General features: G+C 60.4%; 3 protein-coding genes across 3 annotated transcripts; all 3 read right to left on the bottom strand.

Annotated features, from left to right (window-relative positions):
- Positions 1-506: 506 nt before the first annotated feature.
- On the bottom strand, positions 507-3,321 carry HOXB7 (homeobox B7). Its single transcript, XM_041001306.1, has 2 exons — positions 2,829-3,321; positions 507-858 (listed from the first exon to the last, which is right to left on the bottom strand). The coding sequence occupies exons 1-2, from the start codon at positions 3,226-3,228 to the stop codon at positions 602-604; spliced, it is 657 nt and encodes a 218-aa protein (XP_040857240.1). The 5' UTR covers positions 3,229-3,321; the 3' UTR covers positions 507-601.
- A 1,340-nt stretch (positions 3,322-4,661) lies between these two features.
- On the bottom strand, positions 4,662-7,721 carry HOXB8 (homeobox B8). Its single transcript, XM_041000352.1, has 2 exons — positions 6,701-7,721; positions 4,662-5,853 (listed from the first exon to the last, which is right to left on the bottom strand). The coding sequence occupies exons 1-2, from the start codon at positions 7,122-7,124 to the stop codon at positions 5,546-5,548; spliced, it is 732 nt and encodes a 243-aa protein (XP_040856286.1). The 5' UTR covers positions 7,125-7,721; the 3' UTR covers positions 4,662-5,545.
- A 7,028-nt stretch (positions 7,722-14,749) lies between these two features.
- HOXB9 (homeobox B9) lies at positions 14,750-18,090 on the bottom strand. The gene is made up of 2 exons (XM_041000755.1): positions 17,506-18,090; positions 14,750-15,154 (listed from the first exon to the last, which is right to left on the bottom strand). The coding sequence occupies exons 1-2, from the start codon at positions 18,002-18,004 to the stop codon at positions 14,919-14,921; spliced, it is 735 nt and encodes a 244-aa protein (XP_040856689.1). The 5' UTR covers positions 18,005-18,090; the 3' UTR covers positions 14,750-14,918.
- Positions 18,091-19,409: the final 1,319 nt, after the last annotated feature.

Genomic DNA, 19,409 nt, shown 5'->3' with positions numbered 1-19,409 from the left:
TGGGGAGACAAAGAAAATATGGCATCTGCTGATTTTTTAAATTGCATTTTATTTTGTCATCCTTCAGGTACACACCGAATGTAAAGAGTCGGGGATCTGTCAGGAGAAGGCGCTGCGTCAGGGTCACTGGGGACAACGGGCCAGGACGTGGGTTCTGGGGGCTCCCTAAAGCCCCTTCAGTGCCACTACTGGGAATGGGCAGGTTTGGAAGGCAGGGGATGCCACACAGGTTAGTCCAGAACCACGGTCCACAGCGTCAGAGGGGAGCTTACAAAACAGCAAAATTTTACAAAGACGTTACAGCAGCAACATAGAAAACGGGGATGGATTCCAGAAAGCTACAGAACAGGTAGATCATGTCCTTCCCATATGGTGAAAAAACAAACTCGACACTATAGGTAGTATTTTTTTTTTTTTACAGTATTGAGGAACCAGCATCTCTCTTTTCTCTCTCGCTCTACACCACTTAAACATTGCTTTCACTTAAATAGAGCTGTTGCGATTTTTTCCCTATTTGATCTGAATTTCCTGGTTCAGTTCCCAGAGCTGGGCGTCTCCCTCGCTCCCTTTCTGTTCTCTCCTTCTGCCTCTGGCCGGTCCCTCACTCTTCCTCCTCCTCCTCGGCTTCGGCCTTGTCCTGCCCGTTGGTCCCTGGGCCCGCCGCAGACTTGTTCTCCTTTTTCCACTTCATGCGCCGGTTCTGAAACCAGATCTTGATCTGGCGCTCGGTCAGGCACAGGGCGTGCGCGATCTCCACCCTCCGCCGCCGGGTCAGGTAGCGGTTGTAGTGGAACTCCTTCTCCAGCTCCAGCGTCTGGTAGCGCGTGTAGGTCTGGCGGCCTCGCTTGCGGTCTGTCCCTGCCGGCGGGTTGTAAAGGAGAAAACTCAGGGGCCGCAGAAAACTCCAGAAGCTCCCCTGCATACCCTCCCCCGCTTAGAACATTCTCATCGCACCCATTTCTCCCTTCTGGTACCCAGCCCCATCCCTTCCCCTCCCTGTGCGCTACTGTTTTCTTTAAGCCTGCCTGCATATGGCCTCCCTGCTGGCTCCCCAGGCCATCATGCCCAATCTCCATCCTAGAAGTCTGGTTCAACCTGCTACACGTCTGTCTTGAACATCAAGGAGATCTTCCTCCCGGCTCCAGGAAGCCTTGCTCCTCAGGGGTCAATGTGAGGCGAAGGGAGAGGGGCCTCCATTTCCACCTGCCAGTAGGCCTGCCCCCTCTGGATACTGTCTCTGACCCTAAGGAATATTGGAAGCTGTGCTTGGGACCCTGGAAGTGTGTTTCCCAAGAACAGGAGACAAAGGGGTCTCCCGGGCTCAGCTTCCATCCCCTCCACACCGCACCACGTTGTGGAAGGAGGTGGAGGCAAGGATTGGCACATTTCCTTAGAGCATGAAGTAAACCCAAAGACAGCTGCCACTCAGGTCAGACAGCTCCGTTGACCAAGGCAACCTGTGTGGGCCTCCAGGCAGGGAGAGGCGGAGAGGAGGAAGTGTCCAGGTGGTGGATGGTGGGTGGCAGGCCCCCCCCCAACCTTAGGGAGAGGTGCTGGTGCCAGCCCTCCTGGGGGGCAGACAGATGGGGGAGGGCCAAGGGGGCTTATTTTCAAGTCAGATAAAAGCCAAACTGAAATGTTTATGAGAAGAAAAGTTGGAGCTTTGATAAATCAACTGGAAAGGCAGCTGAATTATGAAACAGGTAATGGAAACTGTGACCACCAATACTGATGGCGGGAGAGCTGGGCGCCTCCTGGCCACCAACTCTGGCTGCATTGCGAGCCTCAGACACAGATTTTGGTCCTTCTGAGCTGTGGAACTGACCCCCCCCCCCAACCACCTCCAAGTCCCATCTGTCTAGACCTGGCTGACCAGGACACCCCTCCCTTACACATGGATCCCCTGGCCTCTTGGTGTCCCAGCAGGGACTGTTATCACGGTGGCCCACACTCTGCAGCTTTGCTTTGTCTCCTCTCCCGCCCTCGCCCCAAGAGGAGGGGTGCCTTTCTGCAGGGTCACCTCTAAACTTGGTGGCCAGATGTCCAGAGGTGCCTAGGAGTCCTGGGAAATGTTCCTGAGGGAACGAGCTGTGGCTTCCAGCAGGCTGCTGACCGTGCAAGTTCACTGGGGGCGGGGGCTTCAGGGGCCGCGGCTCTGCCAGTCTCAGCACCCTTGCTTCCACCTGCCTGTCTGGTTTGGTGTCACTGGCTGGGTCCTGGTTTCCTCTCCCCTTCCTCCCCCTCTCCCGCGAGGCCTCTGGAGCCCACCTCTAATTGTCCTGATGGGAATCATGGGGGAGCCGGGTTGGCTGGGAAGGAAGGGGGAGGGGAGAGCTGCTCAGCGCTGTGGCCCCCTCCCCCATACTGGGGGTGGTGGTAGGGGGGGGACACACCCTGAGCCGAGTTCCCCGGCGGGGGGAAGGGAGGAGGGCGGAGGAGACCCTAATGGCTATTCTCTGCAAACCCCAGCCTTCCCTCGCAAGACAAACGGCCTCGTCTCCAGCCCGTGCCGGCGCTGCTGATAAATATTTAAAGCTAAAAGGCCAGGAGGCAGGGTTGGGGGGCGGGGGACGGGACGGGCTGGGGGCTCGGAGCGCCGCGGCGGCGTCGGTGGGCGAGGAGAGAGATCCGCCGGGGGAGGCTGAGCCAGCCGGAGAGCACCCCGCTCGAGTGGGGCAGGCGGGGGCGGTGCCCCGGGGTCCAGCGAGGTCGGGGAGGATGCCCGAACACGGGAGAACTCTGGACGCGGAAAGGGGGGGCGCCTTCTGGGGAAGTGTCCCCCCCACCACGGCCGCTGCGGCTCCAGGACGGCTCGTGCGCTGCGTTACCTGAGCTTCGCATCCAGGGGTAGATCCGGAAGTTACTCTCGGCCGCCAAGTCCGAGTCCCTCGGCTCCTTGGCGCCTGCCGCCTTGGCGGAGTCGCCGGGACACACCCCGGGGAGATTCTGCTCAAAGGGCGCGCAGTGCATGTTGAAGGAACTCGGCTCGAGCCCGTAGCCGGCCGCGTAGACGCCGGCCGCGCTCTGGCCGGCCATGCCCCCCCCGCCGGGGTACAAGCCCTGCACCGAGGCGGCGAAGCCGGCGCCCGAACCCGCTCCATAGCCCGGGCGCTGGGGGTTGGAGGCAAAGGCGCAAGAAGTTTGTTCGGGGAAGGCTCCGGTGGCGAAAACCGAACTTGCGGCTGGATATTTAGAAAATAAAGCATTCGCATAATACAATGAACTCATAATTTGGCCGGATGATTTGTAGGCAGGGACGTTTTAGTGTCGGTTTTACGAGATTCCTTGATATATTACAGAATTAGAGTCCAGATTTACACCAAAAAGGACCCCCTTTTTCCTCTCTGGGCCACGTGACCCCTCCCACGTGATGGTCCTCCCGCCAATGGCCGGACGGCCTCCCCACGGCTCCCCGGTAATGTGGAAAAAATTGTGTGGCGTTGGATTTATAAAATATGATCAATAATGGATGGGAGAGCCGAGCCCCGTGGCTTGGGGTTGGAGGGGGTCTCGGGGAGCCGCTGTCACCCGCTCCCCCAGGCTAGAGGCAGCTTGCAGGCCAGATTTGGGGGGGGAGGGAGGCGGAGGGAGAAAGAAGTTGAGTGCAAGTGAAAATAAATAATCTCGGAGCGTGCGATTGGGGGTCGCCCCCTCCCAGCCACTTGCCGAGCGCGTTCCCGAGCCGGAGACAAACGCAGGGGCGGAGCGCGCGGCCGGGTCGGCGGCTCGGGGACGGCGGAGGAGGCCCGGCCCGGGGCCCGGGGCCAGTCGGCCTGGTCCTCCCCAGGTGAGGAGCGGGGTGGGCCGCACGGCTCCCCGGACGCCCCCAGAAGACACACACGGAGCGAGGCTTCGCGGGCCTCCCTGGGCGTTGGGCACGGCGCTGTCTGGTGGCTTCAGAAAGAAAAAAAAAAAATAATAATAATAAAAGGAAAAGGTGGAGTGGGTGGGGGTGGGGAGAGAGGAAGGGAGGAGCGCGGCGCAGGCACGCTCCCCTCTCGGTTCCCGGAGGCGGATGCCCAGGCCGAGCGCGGCTGCAGGAGGAGCCCTGGCAGCCGAGGAAGGAAGGCGGCGAGCCACCGCCTCGGAACCGCGCGGAGGTGGCCACGTCCCAGGGAGGCCGAGTGAGGAAGGGCCTGTGCCCTCCCCTCCCGCTGCCCCCGCCGCAGCTGCAGAGAAATACAAATATCAGCGTGCTCAGCAGCCCCGAACTACACACACACACACACACACACACACACCCCGCACTCCGAGAAACAAAGAGGGGGTGGCGTGGCGCGGGGATGCAGCCAGCAGCCCCCCGGTGGCGCCTCTCCTCGGCGCGCGCCCTGGGTGCCGAGGTCTCCCGGGCTTGGGCGGCCTTGCCAACGCGAGGGGAGGGGGCTTCTCTCTGCTCCCCTCCCTCGTCCTTCTCTCCAACCAATCCCGAGCAGCCGCCTCCCTCGCCCCCTGCGCCCCTGGGCCGGGGGACTCGCACCACCTGCCGCCAGCCGCCCCCCTCGCCCCCTCCTCTCGCGGCCTGGCCTGGGCCGGCACAGCAGCAGCTCGGTGACCGGCTCCCCTACCCCATCACCTCCCCGCCCCAGCCCGCAGCCCCCAGCCCCCCAACCGGGCTCTACGAGGCGCGGGGCAGTGAGTGAGGAACGAGGGCCGGGCCGGTCTCAGGTTCTCGCTTGTAAACTTTATTGTAACTCTTCCGCCCTTTTCAGGCGCAGACAACAGAACAAAGTATAGAGGAACAACAAAATATATAATTAGCCCTCCCTCCCTCCCCCCCCATAAAGTAATTCACGGATACAGGATACATTCTCTTCACAGTAAACCTAAGAACACTTTTAACAATTGCCCACAGCGCGCATGCTAACTAAGGTAACCTTTTTTTTTTTTTTTTTTGAGAAACACTTAAGACAAAATTGTCAAACCAAAGGAGGGGAGGAAAAGAGAGAAGCAAGAGAGAGAAAGCCAGCGAGCTGGGGGGTGGGGGCGGCGGTGGGGACAGAGGAGCTGGGAGGGGAAATGAGGACGCGGCGAGAGAGAGAGAGAGAGAGAGAGAGAGAGAGAGAGAGAGAGAGAGAGAGAGAGAGAGAGAAAGGGAGGGAGAAAGAATTACGGCGTGAATAGGCAGTTTCATGTTGTTGGGAAAACTTAGCAGAAATCGGTACCTCGGTCATTACAAAGAAGCACGTTCAAAGAAAAAAAAAAAAGACCATTGCACAAGGAAGCTTTTTACAAGGGGGAGGGCGCTGGGGGGGCGCAGCCTGGGCCGCAGCCGCTCGCCCTCGCGGGGCGAGGGGGTCCTTGCTGGAAATCCTTCTCTTTTTTTTTTTTCCGACCCCCCACCCCCGCCCCAGGCCCGAGAGAAGGGAAGAGAATCCACGGCAGCTCACACACAGAAGCTATTACGAGAAACTACCACTAGCGGGGATTGGCGCGGCGGGGTCGCTGCGGTGGGAGGCCCCGGGCCCGCTGGCTCGCGGGGCCGGGCGCGCTCGGACGGGCCCGGCGGGCGGGCGGCCGCGGCCCTGGCAGTCCCAGCTGGAGCCCACTACTTCTTTTCAGGCTTCTGCGCGTCGCCCTCGTCCGCTGCCTCCGGGGCCCGCTCGAGCTTCTGCTTCTCCAGCTCCTCCTGCTCGCATTTGCTGCTGGGGAACTTGTCTTTGTTGTTCTCCTTTTTCCACTTCATCCTCCGGTTCTGGAACCAGATTTTGACCTGTCTCTCTGTCAGTCCCAGCGCGTGCGACACCTCGATCCGCCGTTTGCGAGTCAGATAGGGGTTAAATAGGAACTCCTTCTCCAGCTCCAGGGTCTGGTACCGGCTGTAAGTCTGCCGGCCTCGCCTGCGTCCGGCGGCTGCTGGGAAGGGGGGAAAAGGGCGAGACGGAGGGGAGGGGAGATCGGGGGAGGGGGCAGACACGGGGAAGGTTGGAAGATTCGTGAACCAGCCTAGGAGACCAGTATAATATTGGCAGGGGGACCTTCTTCCTGGAGCGAGGGCGCGGGGGTGGGGGGCGCCAGGAGGCCGAGCTCAGCAGAGGGGGTGCGGGGCGGGGGGCGGTGAGGGGTTCGGCCACCACCGACTCCAAGGGGACCCCCCCTCCCTTGATAACCCGCATCAGAGTTGAGTGGGGGGTTGGGGTTCAAATCTATGAAAAGTGCCATAAACTTTAGAAGGAAGGATGTGTGGGGGAGGTGGGGGGAGAATGGGCCCACCTTATAAAGACCGCAGAGCCCATGCCCCAGAAGAAAAGTTTCTTCAGGGTAATTAAACTATAAAGCAATCGAAAAGTGCAAAAGCTGAGCGCCCCCACTCCCACCGCCCTCTCTCCACAACCCCCCATAAAACAGTAAAAGGGGAAAAAAGGGTGAGGAGAAAAAAAAAGTAAGGCCGGGTGAGGGGTTTATGGATTCAGGAAATGTCGCTTAGTGTCCCCTTAGAGAGAAACAAAAAAAAAAAAAGGAGAGAGCAAGTGAGAGAGGGAAAGAAAGGGAGAGGAGGGAAGGAAGGAAGGAAGGACAGGGAGGGAGGAAGGAAGGGAGGGAGGAGAGAGAAAAAAAAAAGGAAGCAGGAGGGAAAGCGAGGCCGCCAGGAGGCCAGGGAAGGCGGCGGGCCAGGCACCCGGTCTCTGCAGGAGCGAAAGGTGCTGGCCTGGCCGGCCGCCTGCCCGGCCTCCGGGCCTCCCCGGCCCCGGCGCGAGCTCACCTTGCGGGCGCATCCAGGGGAAGAGCTGTGTGGGCGACGGGCTCTGTTCCGAGCCCTCGGCCTCCTCGCCCAGGCCGCTGGCGGCGGCGAGCTTGCAGTCTGCGTACTGCACCAGGTCCGGGTCCTGCGCTCCGAACAGGCTCTGGCGCTGCAGCGGGTCGTAGCCGTAGAAGTTGCCGGGGTCCCCGTGGCACGCCACGGCGCACGGGTTCTGCTGGTAGGGAGCCGTGGACAGCGACGACGGCCCGTGGTAGAACTCCTGGATTTGCGACGGGTGCTGGAAGCTGCCGCCGCCGCTGGGACCGTACACCACGGTGGGTCGGCCGCCCAGGTCCTGGGCGAAGCCGCAGTCATAATAATTGGGGCGCAGGGACTCCCCGGTTTTGTATTTGGAGAACAGTGAGTTGACGAAATAAGAGCTCATTTTATTGAATTTTGAGGCGGCGGCGGCGGCGGAGGCTGTAGTTGGGGGCTGTTGGGGAGGGGGTGGGGAGGGGGAAAGGGAGGGAGAGAGAGGAGAGAGAGAGAGAGAGAGAGAAGAAAAAACGCGGATTCGCCGGCTCCTTGTCACCCTCGCCAGGAAAGGAGAGGGAAAGGGAGGAGAAAAAAAAAAAAAAAGAAAAGAAAAAGAAAAGGCGAAGAAGATCTCAAAGCCTCCGCACTTTTTGTGATTTCCAGGAATAGAAAAGGACGGAGAAGCCTCCACGTCTAAGCCTGCATGGCAGCCTGGGCTCGCGCGCCCTCCCCCCACCCCCCACCCCCCACACAAAAATATACCGCCACTTAAAGAGGTCCACGCTTCACATTTCGAAGAAGGGATGCCAGTTCATAAACAGTTTTCGGTGATTTACTTCCCTGCAAATGAGTTGTTTCATATTTTGCACTGTCTTTTCGCGATCATTTGCATCCATTACAGACCCCGCATCCTATTGGCTTGTCAGTACTCCTCCCGGACAGAACGCAGAGCGAGGGTGAGAGCGAGAGCGAGCGAGCGAGCGAGCGCCAGGGAGTGAGAAGCGAGAGGGGAGGAAAAAAAAAAAGGAGGGGAAGGAAAAAAACACCCAGGGAGGGAGGGAGAGAGAGAGAGAGAGAGGAGAGGGGGTGTGAGGGGGGAGAGGGAGCGAGAGAGAATGAATACGGATTAAATCTGTTTAACTACCTACATTAATGAGATATCTCTCGCCTCGCAACAAATCAAATACCTTCGCAGACCACCCCCAAAGACTGATGTGGGGAAGTCACGGAAAAAACCCACGCGCAGACACAAGCGCCAGGCGGAGGCACGCTGTTAATTTCGCGATTTTAACGAGGCAATTGGAGTCTTTCTAAATGTCAGGGTCGCTTCGGAAAAATGTAAAAGAACACGCTTTAATTGCGCCGAGTTTTAAAAGGTCCTATAAATGTAATTGGTATTTTAATACAAGTTATCAAATCATACAGCTTCCTCTCCTAAACATATTTTCAAACAAACGAGGTAGTCATATTTAAAGCTTTAATGATCAATTTCCTTATTATTGATAAAGGTTTAACTATCGTGTGGAGGGAGCTGGCTGGGTAACCGGCCCCCCAAAACCGGCTGTAAACTCTTTAACAAACTATAAAACGCAATAAAGCCGAAGTCTGTTGTTGATGCCGCAGCGCATAAAAGCTGTTAGCATTTTACGAGTTCTTTCCTCTACAGCTATAAAACCGCAGCTTCCATAGCCCCCGCCGCCGGGCCGCAGCACCGTGGGGGTAACGGAGCTGAAATGAGACCGATTATGGGGTTTTTCGGTGCAAATGGTGACTTTTCAGAACTCTTCCCTCTCCTCGCAGGAGTCTAGCACCTGCCTGGAGCCCCCACCCCCACCCCCACAGGCCCCTCTCCACCTTGCTTGGGCCACTGCGCACAACTGGCCTTCATTCTGCAGTGGTCAGGGGGTCTGAGAGAGGGCCTGGAGAGGGCTGGTGAGAGGGACAAGAAACTTTCCCAATGAGGGAGCTGCCGGGGTTGGCGTGGCCTGGCAGCTGCCTCTTAGCTCTTAAGCCATTTAACTGGCTCTGGCCTTACCGGGGTGAATGCTAGGCACGGGGTGTGGGGGGTTCCTATAGGTCCTCCAGCACACCAGGCACCTGGGTGAGAGAGGAAGGACACCGATGCCACCACTGGGATAATGCCCCTGTGGGGTTGCCCTGCAGCTGCACCCAGGCCTTGGGGCCCAGAAATCTAGCCCAGGTTGTGCCCAGCCAGCTCCCCAGCAGCTGCCTCTTACAGTCCTCCCCACCTCAGAACGGGCACCGCCAGGCCCATCAATGCCTCCAAAGGAGCCAAGGGCGTGGGGCACCCCAGCTCTGCCACCTGGCCTTGGTGCTGTTGCTTTGAGCTCTCCGCTGCTGCTTCAAGCCCTCGGTGGCTACAAGGCAACAGTTACTGGTCCTGTGTCCTCAGGACAGTGGTAGTGTGCCTGGACCACTACCTAACCTGGCCTTGGGGGTGGCCTCAGGGCTCCCCACTTATCTCTAGTTATGTCTCCTCCGTCTGGGGGTCTCTCCTTAAACCTGGCTCTCCGGGCAGGCCTGGGGACCTGAGGCCCGGGTGGCAGCAGCAGGAGCCTGCTGCCCGATGCCCTCTCACTTGCCCTCCGTCTCAGCTCTGGAGTGCTGGCCAGGATTTGGAAGGCCTGGGGCAGAGGGTCGGAGCCAGTGGACTGTGGAAGAAACTACTCAGCCAAGGGCATGGGGACAGAAGGAAATGGAAGGAAGGGAGAAAGAAGACAGCAGAATTTCCAGCAACTCGGGCAGAGCCCAACGTGGGTATTTTTTGGGTGGTGGTGGGGGAGATAGCGATTTGCTGTCCCAGAAGCACCTCTGCAGGCCTCGCACACCCCAATAAAAAACGAAGCTAGCACCTTTTCCTAGGGGGTCATCTCGCACACCCCAATAAAAAACGAAGCTAGCACCTTTTCCTAGGGGGTCATCCATGGGGTCACTCAGTCCTTCCCAAGTGAATGGTGAGAATGAGAGAGGGACTACAAGGAAGGGGTGGGGGGGGGAGAGAGAGAGAGAGAGAAAAAAAAAGGGAGAGAAGAACCAGGGTCTGGAATTTTCCAGGCGCAGCTGAGGGGGCAAGTGAGGCTGCTGGAGGCTGAGTTAGGGTGTTGAGGATGCGACCAATTTTTTATATCAACTGCGGGGGATTTTATGATGATGATCTGAGAACTCACCGACGAGGTGGAAATTCAGCGGCTTGTTCTCAATCATCCCTACTCCGTGCCAGAAATTCCTGATGGAAGGGAAATGTTTCTATTACAAGAAAAAAAAAAAAAAGAGAGAGAGAGAGAAAGAAAGAGCGAGGGGATAATTTATAAACACCCAGTAGAACGCAGATATAGTGTTGAAACTCAATTTGGGGGAGACACTCCGCCTGCCCGGGTGCGCGCGGTGCAGGGTGCAGACCCAAGCCTGCGGTGGGGTGCCGGGGTGCTGGGCTGGGGGCGGGGCGCTCACCTTCCAGGCGGGTTTGCAGGGGCAACCGCGGGAGGACACGAGGAGGACCGCAGAGACGGAGCACGGCGCCCCGAACGAAAAGTGTCCGAGTCCAGGCCTCAGGCTGCGTATCTTTACTGCCCAGGACCAGAGGCAGGCCGGGGGTCCGGCCCTGCGCGCCGGAGCCGCAGCCTCACCTGGTAGCCGCAAGGCGTGCGGTGGGAGCTGCAGCTCCCGGTCCCCTCCGCCCCTGGTGATCCCACTCCCGTTCGGCACACGCGCTGTTTTTTTTTTTTTTGGGGGGGGGGTCCAATACGGGACTCGGAGAAACGTCCCGAGGAGATGTCCGAACCGGGGACCCCCTGTCCTGCGCGCTCGGCCCGGACTCCATGCGCACAAAGGGATCCGCAGCCGGCGCCAAAGCACAAGCTGCGGCTCTACTGGCTTGCAAAGCACCGCGGAAGCTACGGCTCGGGTCCCCACCCCGAATGGGCAGCCCCTGGCCGGCTCACCGGGGTCCCCCGCCGGCTTGAGCCGCCCGCCTGGCCGCCGCCACGGTTGGGTTGTGGACCTCCGACCGCCTGCCGGGCCCGCTCACCTGCCCCGCTCTCCCGCCGCTGCAGACACAGCTGTCTCCCCACTCCGTGGACAGGCTCAGTCGCCCGAACCGGTTCTCTTGGGCTTGCACCCATTATTCCTATTATTACCACTATCCCCCGATTGCACGCATTGGCGGCCACAATGGGTGAGAGGAGCAATGAACCGGCCCTCGTGGGAGCAGCTTCAGAACACTGACCCTTGGAGGAGAGAGGGGGACACGATTGTACCTGAAATCTATAAAGTAGGATGGGGGTGGAGGCCGTAACGAACCCTATATTTTTATTACGTGCAAATTATTCATGACTTTTGATAGCGCTCCTTTCCTAGATGCGAGGCCGAGCAAGGTGCAACGCAGAGCCGCTGGCGAACCCGGCCGGCCGCACCGGGGATTTTCGCATGGAGCAAGGCTGCCATCTAGCGGCCATGCTGCCAAAATGCGCCAGTGCCAGCCACACAACCACCAGCCAGAAAAACTTCTGATTATTAACTGGAAAAAAGGGAGGTGAAAGAAGAGGGATTGGCATCTGGAAACGATTCATGAAATCGTGCGGATCAGCTCCAAGAAAAAACGGAGGAGGGGTAAAAGAGGAAGAAGAAGCTCTAAGCTTTTTTTCCCCTCTTTCTACCTGCATCTCTCTTCATCCTCCTACCTAGTCCTTACTCTCTGGCAGACACCGTTGACCCCCGAACAGAGAGGGACAAGGGCACTTTGCCAACTCCTCAGGATCATTACAAACCCCAGAGAGAAACAGGTGGAATTTCCTGGGGCAGAGGGATGGAAGAGGCCTGGAAGAAAGAGACAAAACTGTGGAAGAGTTCAGAGGCATCCCCGCAGACCTGCGCGCTGAGCCTCTGTGTGTGTGTGTGGGGGGGGGGTCCTTCTGCTTGGCGACCCTGTATTCTGGACAAAAGACCCCAGAATCCGGACTGAAGCTTTGGCCGTTACAAAGTGACCCTCCCTGCCTCCCTTCCTCTCTTTGCCCCCTTCCGCTGGGGCCCACTCCATCGCTCCCCCACCCCCAGTCCCAGTCCCGGGGCGGCTGCCCCGCCATGGGCCACGTTGTCCCCTCCCCAGTGCCCGCAGCCCGGGGACCCAGCTGCGTGTGGCTCGCTCGGCCGCTCGGCTCCGGAAAGCTTCCCTTCGCTGTTTGCTTTGCTGCTGTTTAGTTTCTTAACCTTCAGAAATTTATACGCTATAAACTTTTATAGCGGTCATATTCTTTTATTGCTGCGCGCCCAGCACTGAATTCCTCTCCCGGCCTCTCTCCGCGCGCACTCTCCCGGCCTCTCTCTCTCGGAATAGCGCTAGCTCACTCTTTCGCTCGCTCTTTTATGACAACCGACTTCCCCACCTCCGGCTTCCGAGCCTCCACCTCGATTTTGTTTGTCTCCGAAGGAAGCCGCCCCAGCTCGGGACGCAGAGACCCCCGCCGCCGCCCGAGGCCCCCTACCCCACCGTGCTGCGCCGCGGGTTCCAGTCTCACTGGTTTTATTTCTTTTTAAATGTGTATTTATTTATTTGCGGTTTCTTTGAGCAGAGGCCGGACTCCTTGGCTTGCTCTCAGCACCAGCCGGGCCCGGGGACCCAGGACAGGGAGGGCACCCGCGGCAGAACCAGATCCGTTTTCTAGTTCTGTTGGGAACCTCCACACGGGGCATCCTCCCCGCCGTGCGTGCGGGAAGCCTGGCGGGGCCTGGCTGCGTCTTTTTCCACTTTCTCTTTTTCGTTGGATCAGGGTAGGCCTAGCCTCTGGGCTCGGTCACAGGCTCGTGGCCCTCGCCTTGGTTCGAGCCTCACCTGGGCCCCAGCCCGCAGGGTCTGGGCGGGCTGCTGGGTGTGCGGGGGTGTCCCTCGGGGAGAACGCGGCGGGAGGCGGGCGGAGGAGCGCTCGGCCGCGGCGCGGGTACAACCGCTGGGCGTCACGATCCGCCAGGGCAGGGAGGAACAGAAAGGTCTAAAAGGGACACGGAGGGGCCCACTGACCTCGACCCGGATCCCTCGGCCTGCCGTTCCACAGTCTGGGGGTGCTGCGCCCCAGCTCCACCTTGGGGTGTACGTGGCAGACCCCAGGCGGGGTGCCGTTAACCCCAAAGCTCCTCCACCCTCCCGGGGGCCTTAGCCTCACCCCTGGAAGCAGGAAGAGGCTGCGGGGAGCTTCCTCCTTCTGCCCTGGCCTCTCTGTGCGGTGGCGGCCAAACCCAGGTGCGGTTCTCCGCACGCCGAGACCGGAAGTGTTTTCAGAGGCCGCATGCTGCGCGCTGGGCTTTCCCTCTGGCTCGCTGGGTGGTGGGCAACTGAGGGCGACCCCAGAGCCCAAAGAGACGCAGTCCCCTGTCCTTGCACTTTCTGGGCCTGGCTCCCGAAGCAACCCGAAGCTGTGCAGGGCAGCCGTCCATGCATTGTTGGGGGGAACCCAGGGGCACCGTGGGGATCTCTCCTTATGGCCAGCACCAAAGAAGACACGAGAGATTTGTTGTCTAGAGTGACATATATATATTTTTTTGTTATTTTCTTTTTCTTCCAAAACAAACAGAGCTTCTTAGGCTCCTCACCCGCCCCCACTTCTACCCACCCCAACCCTCCCTCCTCCCACCCTAAAAGCAACGACTAACAAGCGAGACGATCACCACCACCCCCCCCAGCCCCCCAAAGAAATCACAAAACACGAGCACAATTTCACGACAGCCAAGGACAAAGCGAAGAAGTTCTACTGGAAGTGCCCCCTCCCTCGCAGGGTCGGGAGGCGCAAGGGCGCGTGTCCGCAGGGTGGAGAGCGGGGAGCGGGCGAGAAATGGGGGGTCCTCTGGCTCCTGGTGCTGAGGTGCAGCGGCGCCTCTGGGCCCTGCGCGCGGGCCTGTTCCCAGAACAGGGAACAGCAGCAGCGGTGCCGCCGCCGACCGCCACCCGCCACCCAGACCGGCCGAGCTGGAAGCCAAGCCCACAGGGGCCGGGTCTCCCGGGGGGCGCACAGGAGGGAGCAGGGCGGCCGCTGGGCATCGCGGGGGTCCTCCACAGGGGCCGGGAAGGGGAAGAACACGCTAAGCTCCGAGCGGGCGAGCGCTGGGGCCTCGGCTGCTCCCGGTCCCCCGACCAGTTCTCCCAGAATCAATTCACAATCAATGCTCCAGGGCCTTGCTGTCCACAGCGGGGTTGTCCTAGCAGGGAGTGGCGTGTGTGTGTGTGGGGGGGGGGTAGTTTCTATACAGGACCTCTAGACACGTTGCTACGAGGTGGATTTGCCCAATTTGCTCTCAGATCTAACGAGGATGTGGGATGCAGGATGCGGGACAGGTGGAGAGCAAGGAAAGCTACACTCTAGGTGCAGCGGGGCACAGGCGTGCCCAGGATGGCAATGACAGGGCTCTAAGCATCCGCTGCAGGACATCCCTTAGTTGAAAGGAAAGTTCATGCAGAATTAAACATTTCCTGCACCAAAGTGTGTGTGTGTGTGTGTGTGTGTGTGTGTGTGTGTGTGTGTGTGCAGTTAGGGAGATCTTCATATACACACTCTGGCTGTCTTTTCCACCCTACTCTCTCGGGGACTGGGTCTGCCCCAGGGAACAGTGTGTGTACCTTAGCAGGGCACCTCATCCACAAGTCTGCCTCCAGACCTATCCCTGCTGTGTTTTTGCATCTGGGTTAGAACCTCAGCTGTCCAGATGGTCTGGGGGCTGTTCTGCCAGACTGGGGGGGTGTCACCTCATGGGATTCCACTCCCTCCCCTTTTTGCCATGCACCCTAGGCATTGTAGAGTGTGTGCCTTCTGGGCTGTAAGCAGTGGCGGGTCCCTGGGTGACTCGGGGTGGGGCTCGGGGAAGGAAGGGGGAGCAGCTGGAAGTCAGGGCTGGGGCTTCCCAGGAGGACGCCCGAGCTCCACCAGGGCTGTCTTCCCCTGTCACCCTCTTAGGGATCAACTAACCGCTACCTTCTAACTCAACACTAACTCCTTCCAGCCGTGGTTGGGGGCACAGGGGGCAGTGTTTGGGAGAGTGGGGTGGGCGAGGCAGGGGAGAGAGGGTGTGGGAACAGATACGGGGGTCTCAGAAGAGGCAGACCCTTCCCCATGCACTCAAACACATTCCAGACAGCACTGGCTTTGCAACCTTTGCATAAATAAGAGTGAGACGGGGAAGGGCTGGGGCGGGCCCCTCTCTACTCTTTGCCCTGCTCTTTATTCATTTTCTTCATTTTCATCCGCCGGTTCTGAAACCAGATTTTGACTTGTCTCTCACTCAGATTGAGGAGTCTGGCCACTTCGTGCCTACGGTCCCTGGTGAGGTACATATTAAACAGAAACTCCTTCTCTAGCTCCAGCGTCTGGTATTTGGTGTAGGGACAGCGCTTTTTCCGGGACGAGCGGGCGTGCAGCCAGTTGGCGGAGGGGTTGGCTGAAAGAGAAGCAGGGACAGAATCAAAGAAGGAAGGGAGGGGAGGGCCCTGGACTACTGGGGCGTGCACCCCCCCTCCCGCCAGTCCTCCTGTCTCCACTCCCTAAGATGCCCCCCCAGAAGAGGCTGTCAGACAGGGGTTTCCCCCAGGTGAGAAGCCTCCGCAGAGGACACTCCCCTGCAGACCCACGCTGAGCTGCTCAAGTCCTCCACGTGCACCTTTAACAGGTTAGAACTCAGCCTGGCGCCCCCCAGCATCACTGCACCCTGGCTGACTTCAAGGGCCCTGAGAGGTGAGGGGTAGCAGTGCAAGGGCAAGGGGGCTCCTGTGCAGCTCTCCCACGCTCCCACGCCTGTCCAGGCCACATGGCAGCAGGCCAGTGCAAGGCCGGGGTTATGTAGCTATGTCCCCTGCCCCAACCCTCACTGCCACACACCCGTGTCGGTCCACACTGAGAGCTACAAACCCCCAGCGCACGCCAATTCACACACAACCCAATTGGATCCATTTATCAACAGCAGCCCCTGGACAGGGCAGCACCAGGGGCTCCTGGATAACTTATGGCTGCAATAGTATCTCCTCGGTCTGCTGTTCAGCTCTCAATACAACTTCAGGGAAACTAGGACGCAAAACGGCTGCAGTGCCAGGGGGAGGCCATAGCACACCCAGCCTCCCCGGGGTTCCTGGCGGCGTGGGGCAGGGCAGAGCACACAGGGTGACCCAAGAGGCACAAAGAACGCCAACACACACACTGGGGCCTCTTCCGCCTGCCTCTCTGACACAGAACTTGCCAACCAGAACGGAGCTCATCACACATCACAACCACTCCACCAACACCACCGTCCTTGTCCTTCTCCCCACATGCGAAGCATTGACTGTCCAAAATTAAAAAAACAAAAAGTTTGCTCATCCTGTCCTCGGAACCGGGTCCTACCAACTCAATGTGTGCTATTTCCTTAATGCAACTGCCTGGGATGCAACCCGCAGCCACATTAAATATGGAAGAGGAAAAAATTTGTTAATAATTGATCCTAGCCAAATGGTCGCCTTGATATAATGGCTTTCCAGATAGAGTATGAAGGGAACTGGGGTAGGTGTGTGTGTGTGTCTGTCTAGGGGTGGGCACAGTCTGTTTGCATGCCAGTAAGTGAAAGAGGCGAGTCCCCAAATGCCAGCCTGGCAGGATGGAGGTGGCAGGACCCCCAGGGACCTGGGGGAAGCAAGGACGCCCCCACAAGGTTCCCAGGACCCTTCTGGTGGTGGGCAGGGCGAGCTGACTGCCCACTCCCTCAAAGCCTAAGGGGTACCGACCCACCATCCTGTGGGTTATTGTTTGGGGCCAACAACCCCCCCCCCACCAATTTGCCCTTCTCAACCTTAAAACAACCAAACGCGGGGGCTCCCCTCCCCTCTCAGCTGACTTAGGGTGTGTGGGGGGGGTGTGCCCCTGGAGGGATGAGAAGTGAGCGGAAAGTTCTCTCTCTCTCTCCTTCCTCTTGCCCCTCCTCTCCCCGGGATCCCTGGGGAGGTCTCCTCCACTCGCGCAGGCTGCCGGCGGCCAGGAGGTTCGGAAGCGATTCCCGGACTCCCCGCGGGGCGGACCTGCCCCAGCTCGGGCAGCCGAGGAGCCCCGCGGAGAGCCACGCGGGGAGGTGTGGGGAGGTGGAAGTAGGTAGGAAGCCGCGATTTGGGGCGAGGACGCGGGGAGCAGAGGCGGTGGCCCGAGGCAAGGCTCCCGGGAGGGGCCGGCGCCCCCGGGAGGGGGCTCCGCCAGCGCCGCCCGAGCCTCCCCGCCCCTCCCGGCGCCCGGCGCCGACCCCGGCCGGCTGGCTGCGGAGGCTCCTCCGCCAAGCTGTTGCATCGCAAATAAAATCCTAATGAGCCCCCCGCCCCTTCCCCTCGGCCGGCTTTTACGGTCTGCGCGTGGCGCTGGCAGCCCTGCCAGCCTCTCGGTCCCGGGGCCGGGCCCCGAGGGCTCCAAGCACGGTGGCCATGCGCCCTCCCCGGCCTTCGCCAGCTCCTCTCCCGACCCGGCCGTCGCCGGTCTCTTTTCCCGGAACCAGGGCCAGAGAATGGGAAGAGAGGACGGAGGGCGAGGCGAGCGCGTCCCGCGGCCCCAGGCCCCCCGCCCGCAGGACTCGGGGTGGGGGCGGCGCCCTGCTGGCAGCCGCGGCCGCCCCTTCCCTTCCCTGCTGCCTTCCTTCCTCTCTCCTCCGCCCTGGCTCGCTCTGCGCTCCGCGTCGCGCTGTCCCCCTCACATTGTCCGCAGTTTATGGCTTCTCTCTCCCCTCCCCCTCGCCGGGCCGTCGGCCTGGGTATTTCCTCACTTTTTTTTTTTTTTATAACTTACTTTGATCCGGCCTCTCTTTGTCCTCGCTTCCTTCGCAAATTTTATTGTCCCCGTAGCCGGGTCTTTGATTAGTCAGGACGGCCTCCCTGCCCGCCGAAGTTTCCAAACTGTACTCGGGCGTGCCCTGCGCGCCCAGCAGCGGCTCCGCCTTCACCGCCGCCTGGCCCTGCCCCGGGGCAGCTTCTCCGCGCGGCGCCGGCTCCAGCCAGGTGCGGAGGTACCTGCTCTCGGCCGGCGGGACGCCCTGGGGCTGGATGTAGGGGTGGTAGACGGACGGCAGGCTCCCGGACGCGTGCGGGCTCAGCGGCGCCCAGGAGGCGCCGAACACCGGCGCTTTGGGCTGGAAGCTGCAGGAGGGAAACTCCAGGTGCTCCGCGTGGCCCGGCTGCCGGGGGCTCGCGTACTGGCCGGAAGGAAACTTGGCTGGAGGCGCGTCCTCGCTCTCGTGACTTATGATCGAGTCGACATAATAGCTGCTAAGCGTCCCAGAAATGGACATTCTCAGACATCATCCGTGCGCTCGCAGGGGGAAGGGAAGCGCTCGCGCGGCGGCGCCCAAGCACGGAGAGAGGTGGCACCGGGACCCGTGTGAGGGCTTTCGGACGCGACCCCCCCCAGCCCCCCACCCGCCAACCCCCACCTCCTGCTCAACTTCTCAGCCAACAAAGTACAGTGGAGCAGCCCGGCTCGGCGCTCCTTGCAAAATGATTGGTCAAAGTTTTGCCGACTGCCTGATAAAGCGTCAGCTCCGACATAAATCAATCGGGCGAGGGGGCTGCGCTCGCGCTGTCACCCGTCCTCACCGCATTCCATATCCAGGATGGATTGTTTTATGCTGATGCAATGTGCTATCACGTCAGGGCTCCGGCGGCCACGTAACCTCAGCCGGAGCTGCCCGCCGCCTGCCCCCCCCACCCGCCCCCGCCTCTGCAGGGGGAGCGGGGCCGGGTGCGCAGTTCTCGCCACGGGGTGGCGGGGGCGGAGGGAAGCGGCGGGCAGCTGCGGGAGGGACGCGGGCTGCGGAGCCCTCTCCCCGGGCGCGTCCGGGAGGGAGGGAGGGAGGGAGCCGCAGCCCCGGGGAGCAGCCGGAGAGGCCCGACTGGATAATTAAAGAGGAGGTGGTCCTGCCCCCCCCACCTGCACCTCCACCCCGCAGGCCCTCATTTCCTCCCTCTGTCCCCTTGACATAAGATGTTTATTAAACAACAGCAGCGCCAGCCACCCACGGGAGATGAAGTGACGCGGACGGGGGAGAAGTTGGGGTTTCATAGGACGCTGCAGCTTGGCAGGGGGGCGCTCCATGCACTCTTTGCGGAGGGATTTACCTGGCGCGGATTGGGGCGGGAGGGGGTGTGGAGAAGCTTGCTCCTATCCCTCGGTAGTTGAGGGAAGGAGAGCGGGGCGCCAGGCGGGGTTGGTGGATCCAAGGTTTGCCCTGCTTGGCGATGGAGGGATTTCGCTGGCCCTGCAAACTTCAGCCTGGAAACAGTGAACACAACTGACCCCAGCGCTCTGACCAGAGGATTGGGGGTGGCAGGGTGCACAGCCATCTCTCCTCGCCTTCATTTAAAAACTGCGCAGGCCCCTAAAATTGTCCCCAAGAGGGAGCTGATCAGGGTAGAGGTACCGGTCCCTGAAAGGTCACCGCAGCAGGGGAGGGGGCACCTAATGGGTTCCCACGAAGCCCGGGAGCGGGCGCCCAGCTAGCTCCGCTGACACTTAGGAGGAGCCCCCCACTTCACCCCGAGTCTGCTCCCCCCACTCTCCGGATGCCTTGCCCTAGCGGGCTGGGGCACCGGCCTGGGCCGTGAGTGAGCAGCCGTAGCTCTGCCAGCCGCGCCTCCGCCGTCCTGCGTCGGACCTCCCCAGCCGGTGCTAGGCCCCCAACCACAGCCCTGCTCCCC

This window comes from Ochotona curzoniae, unplaced genomic scaffold (genome assembly GCF_017591425.1).
Source record: "Ochotona curzoniae isolate NIBS_2020 unplaced genomic scaffold, NIBS_Ocur_1.0 scaffold_2453, whole genome shotgun sequence".
Taxonomy (NCBI): Eukaryota; Metazoa; Chordata; class Mammalia; order Lagomorpha; family Ochotonidae; genus Ochotona; species Ochotona curzoniae.
The sequence above is the reverse complement of the archived record's forward strand: the minus strand, read 5'-3'. Positions and strand labels throughout refer to the sequence as shown.

Bases quoted from the DNA above. Each gene is read 5' to 3' on its own strand.
- HOXB7 (XM_041001306.1), bottom strand. From the start codon at position 3,228: ATGAGTTCATTGTATTATGCGAATGCTTTATTTTCTAAATATCCAGCC. The intron at 859-2,828 runs GTAACGCAGCGC...ACCCGCCGGCAG, and splicing joins CCCCTGGATGCGAAGCTCAG to GGACAGACCGCAAGCGAGGC.
- HOXB8 (XM_041000352.1), bottom strand. From the start codon at position 7,124: ATGAGCTCTTATTTCGTCAACTCACTGTTCTCCAAATACAAAACCGGG. The intron at 5,854-6,700 runs GTGAGCTCGCGC...CCCCCTTCCCAG, and splicing joins CCCCTGGATGCGCCCGCAAG to CAGCCGCCGGACGCAGGCGA.
- HOXB9 (XM_041000755.1), bottom strand. From the start codon at position 18,004: ATGTCCATTTCTGGGACGCTTAGCAGCTATTATGTCGACTCGATCATA. The intron at 15,155-17,505 runs GTAAGTTATAAA...CTTCTCTTTCAG, and splicing joins CAAAGAGAGGCCGGATCAAA to CCAACCCCTCCGCCAACTGG.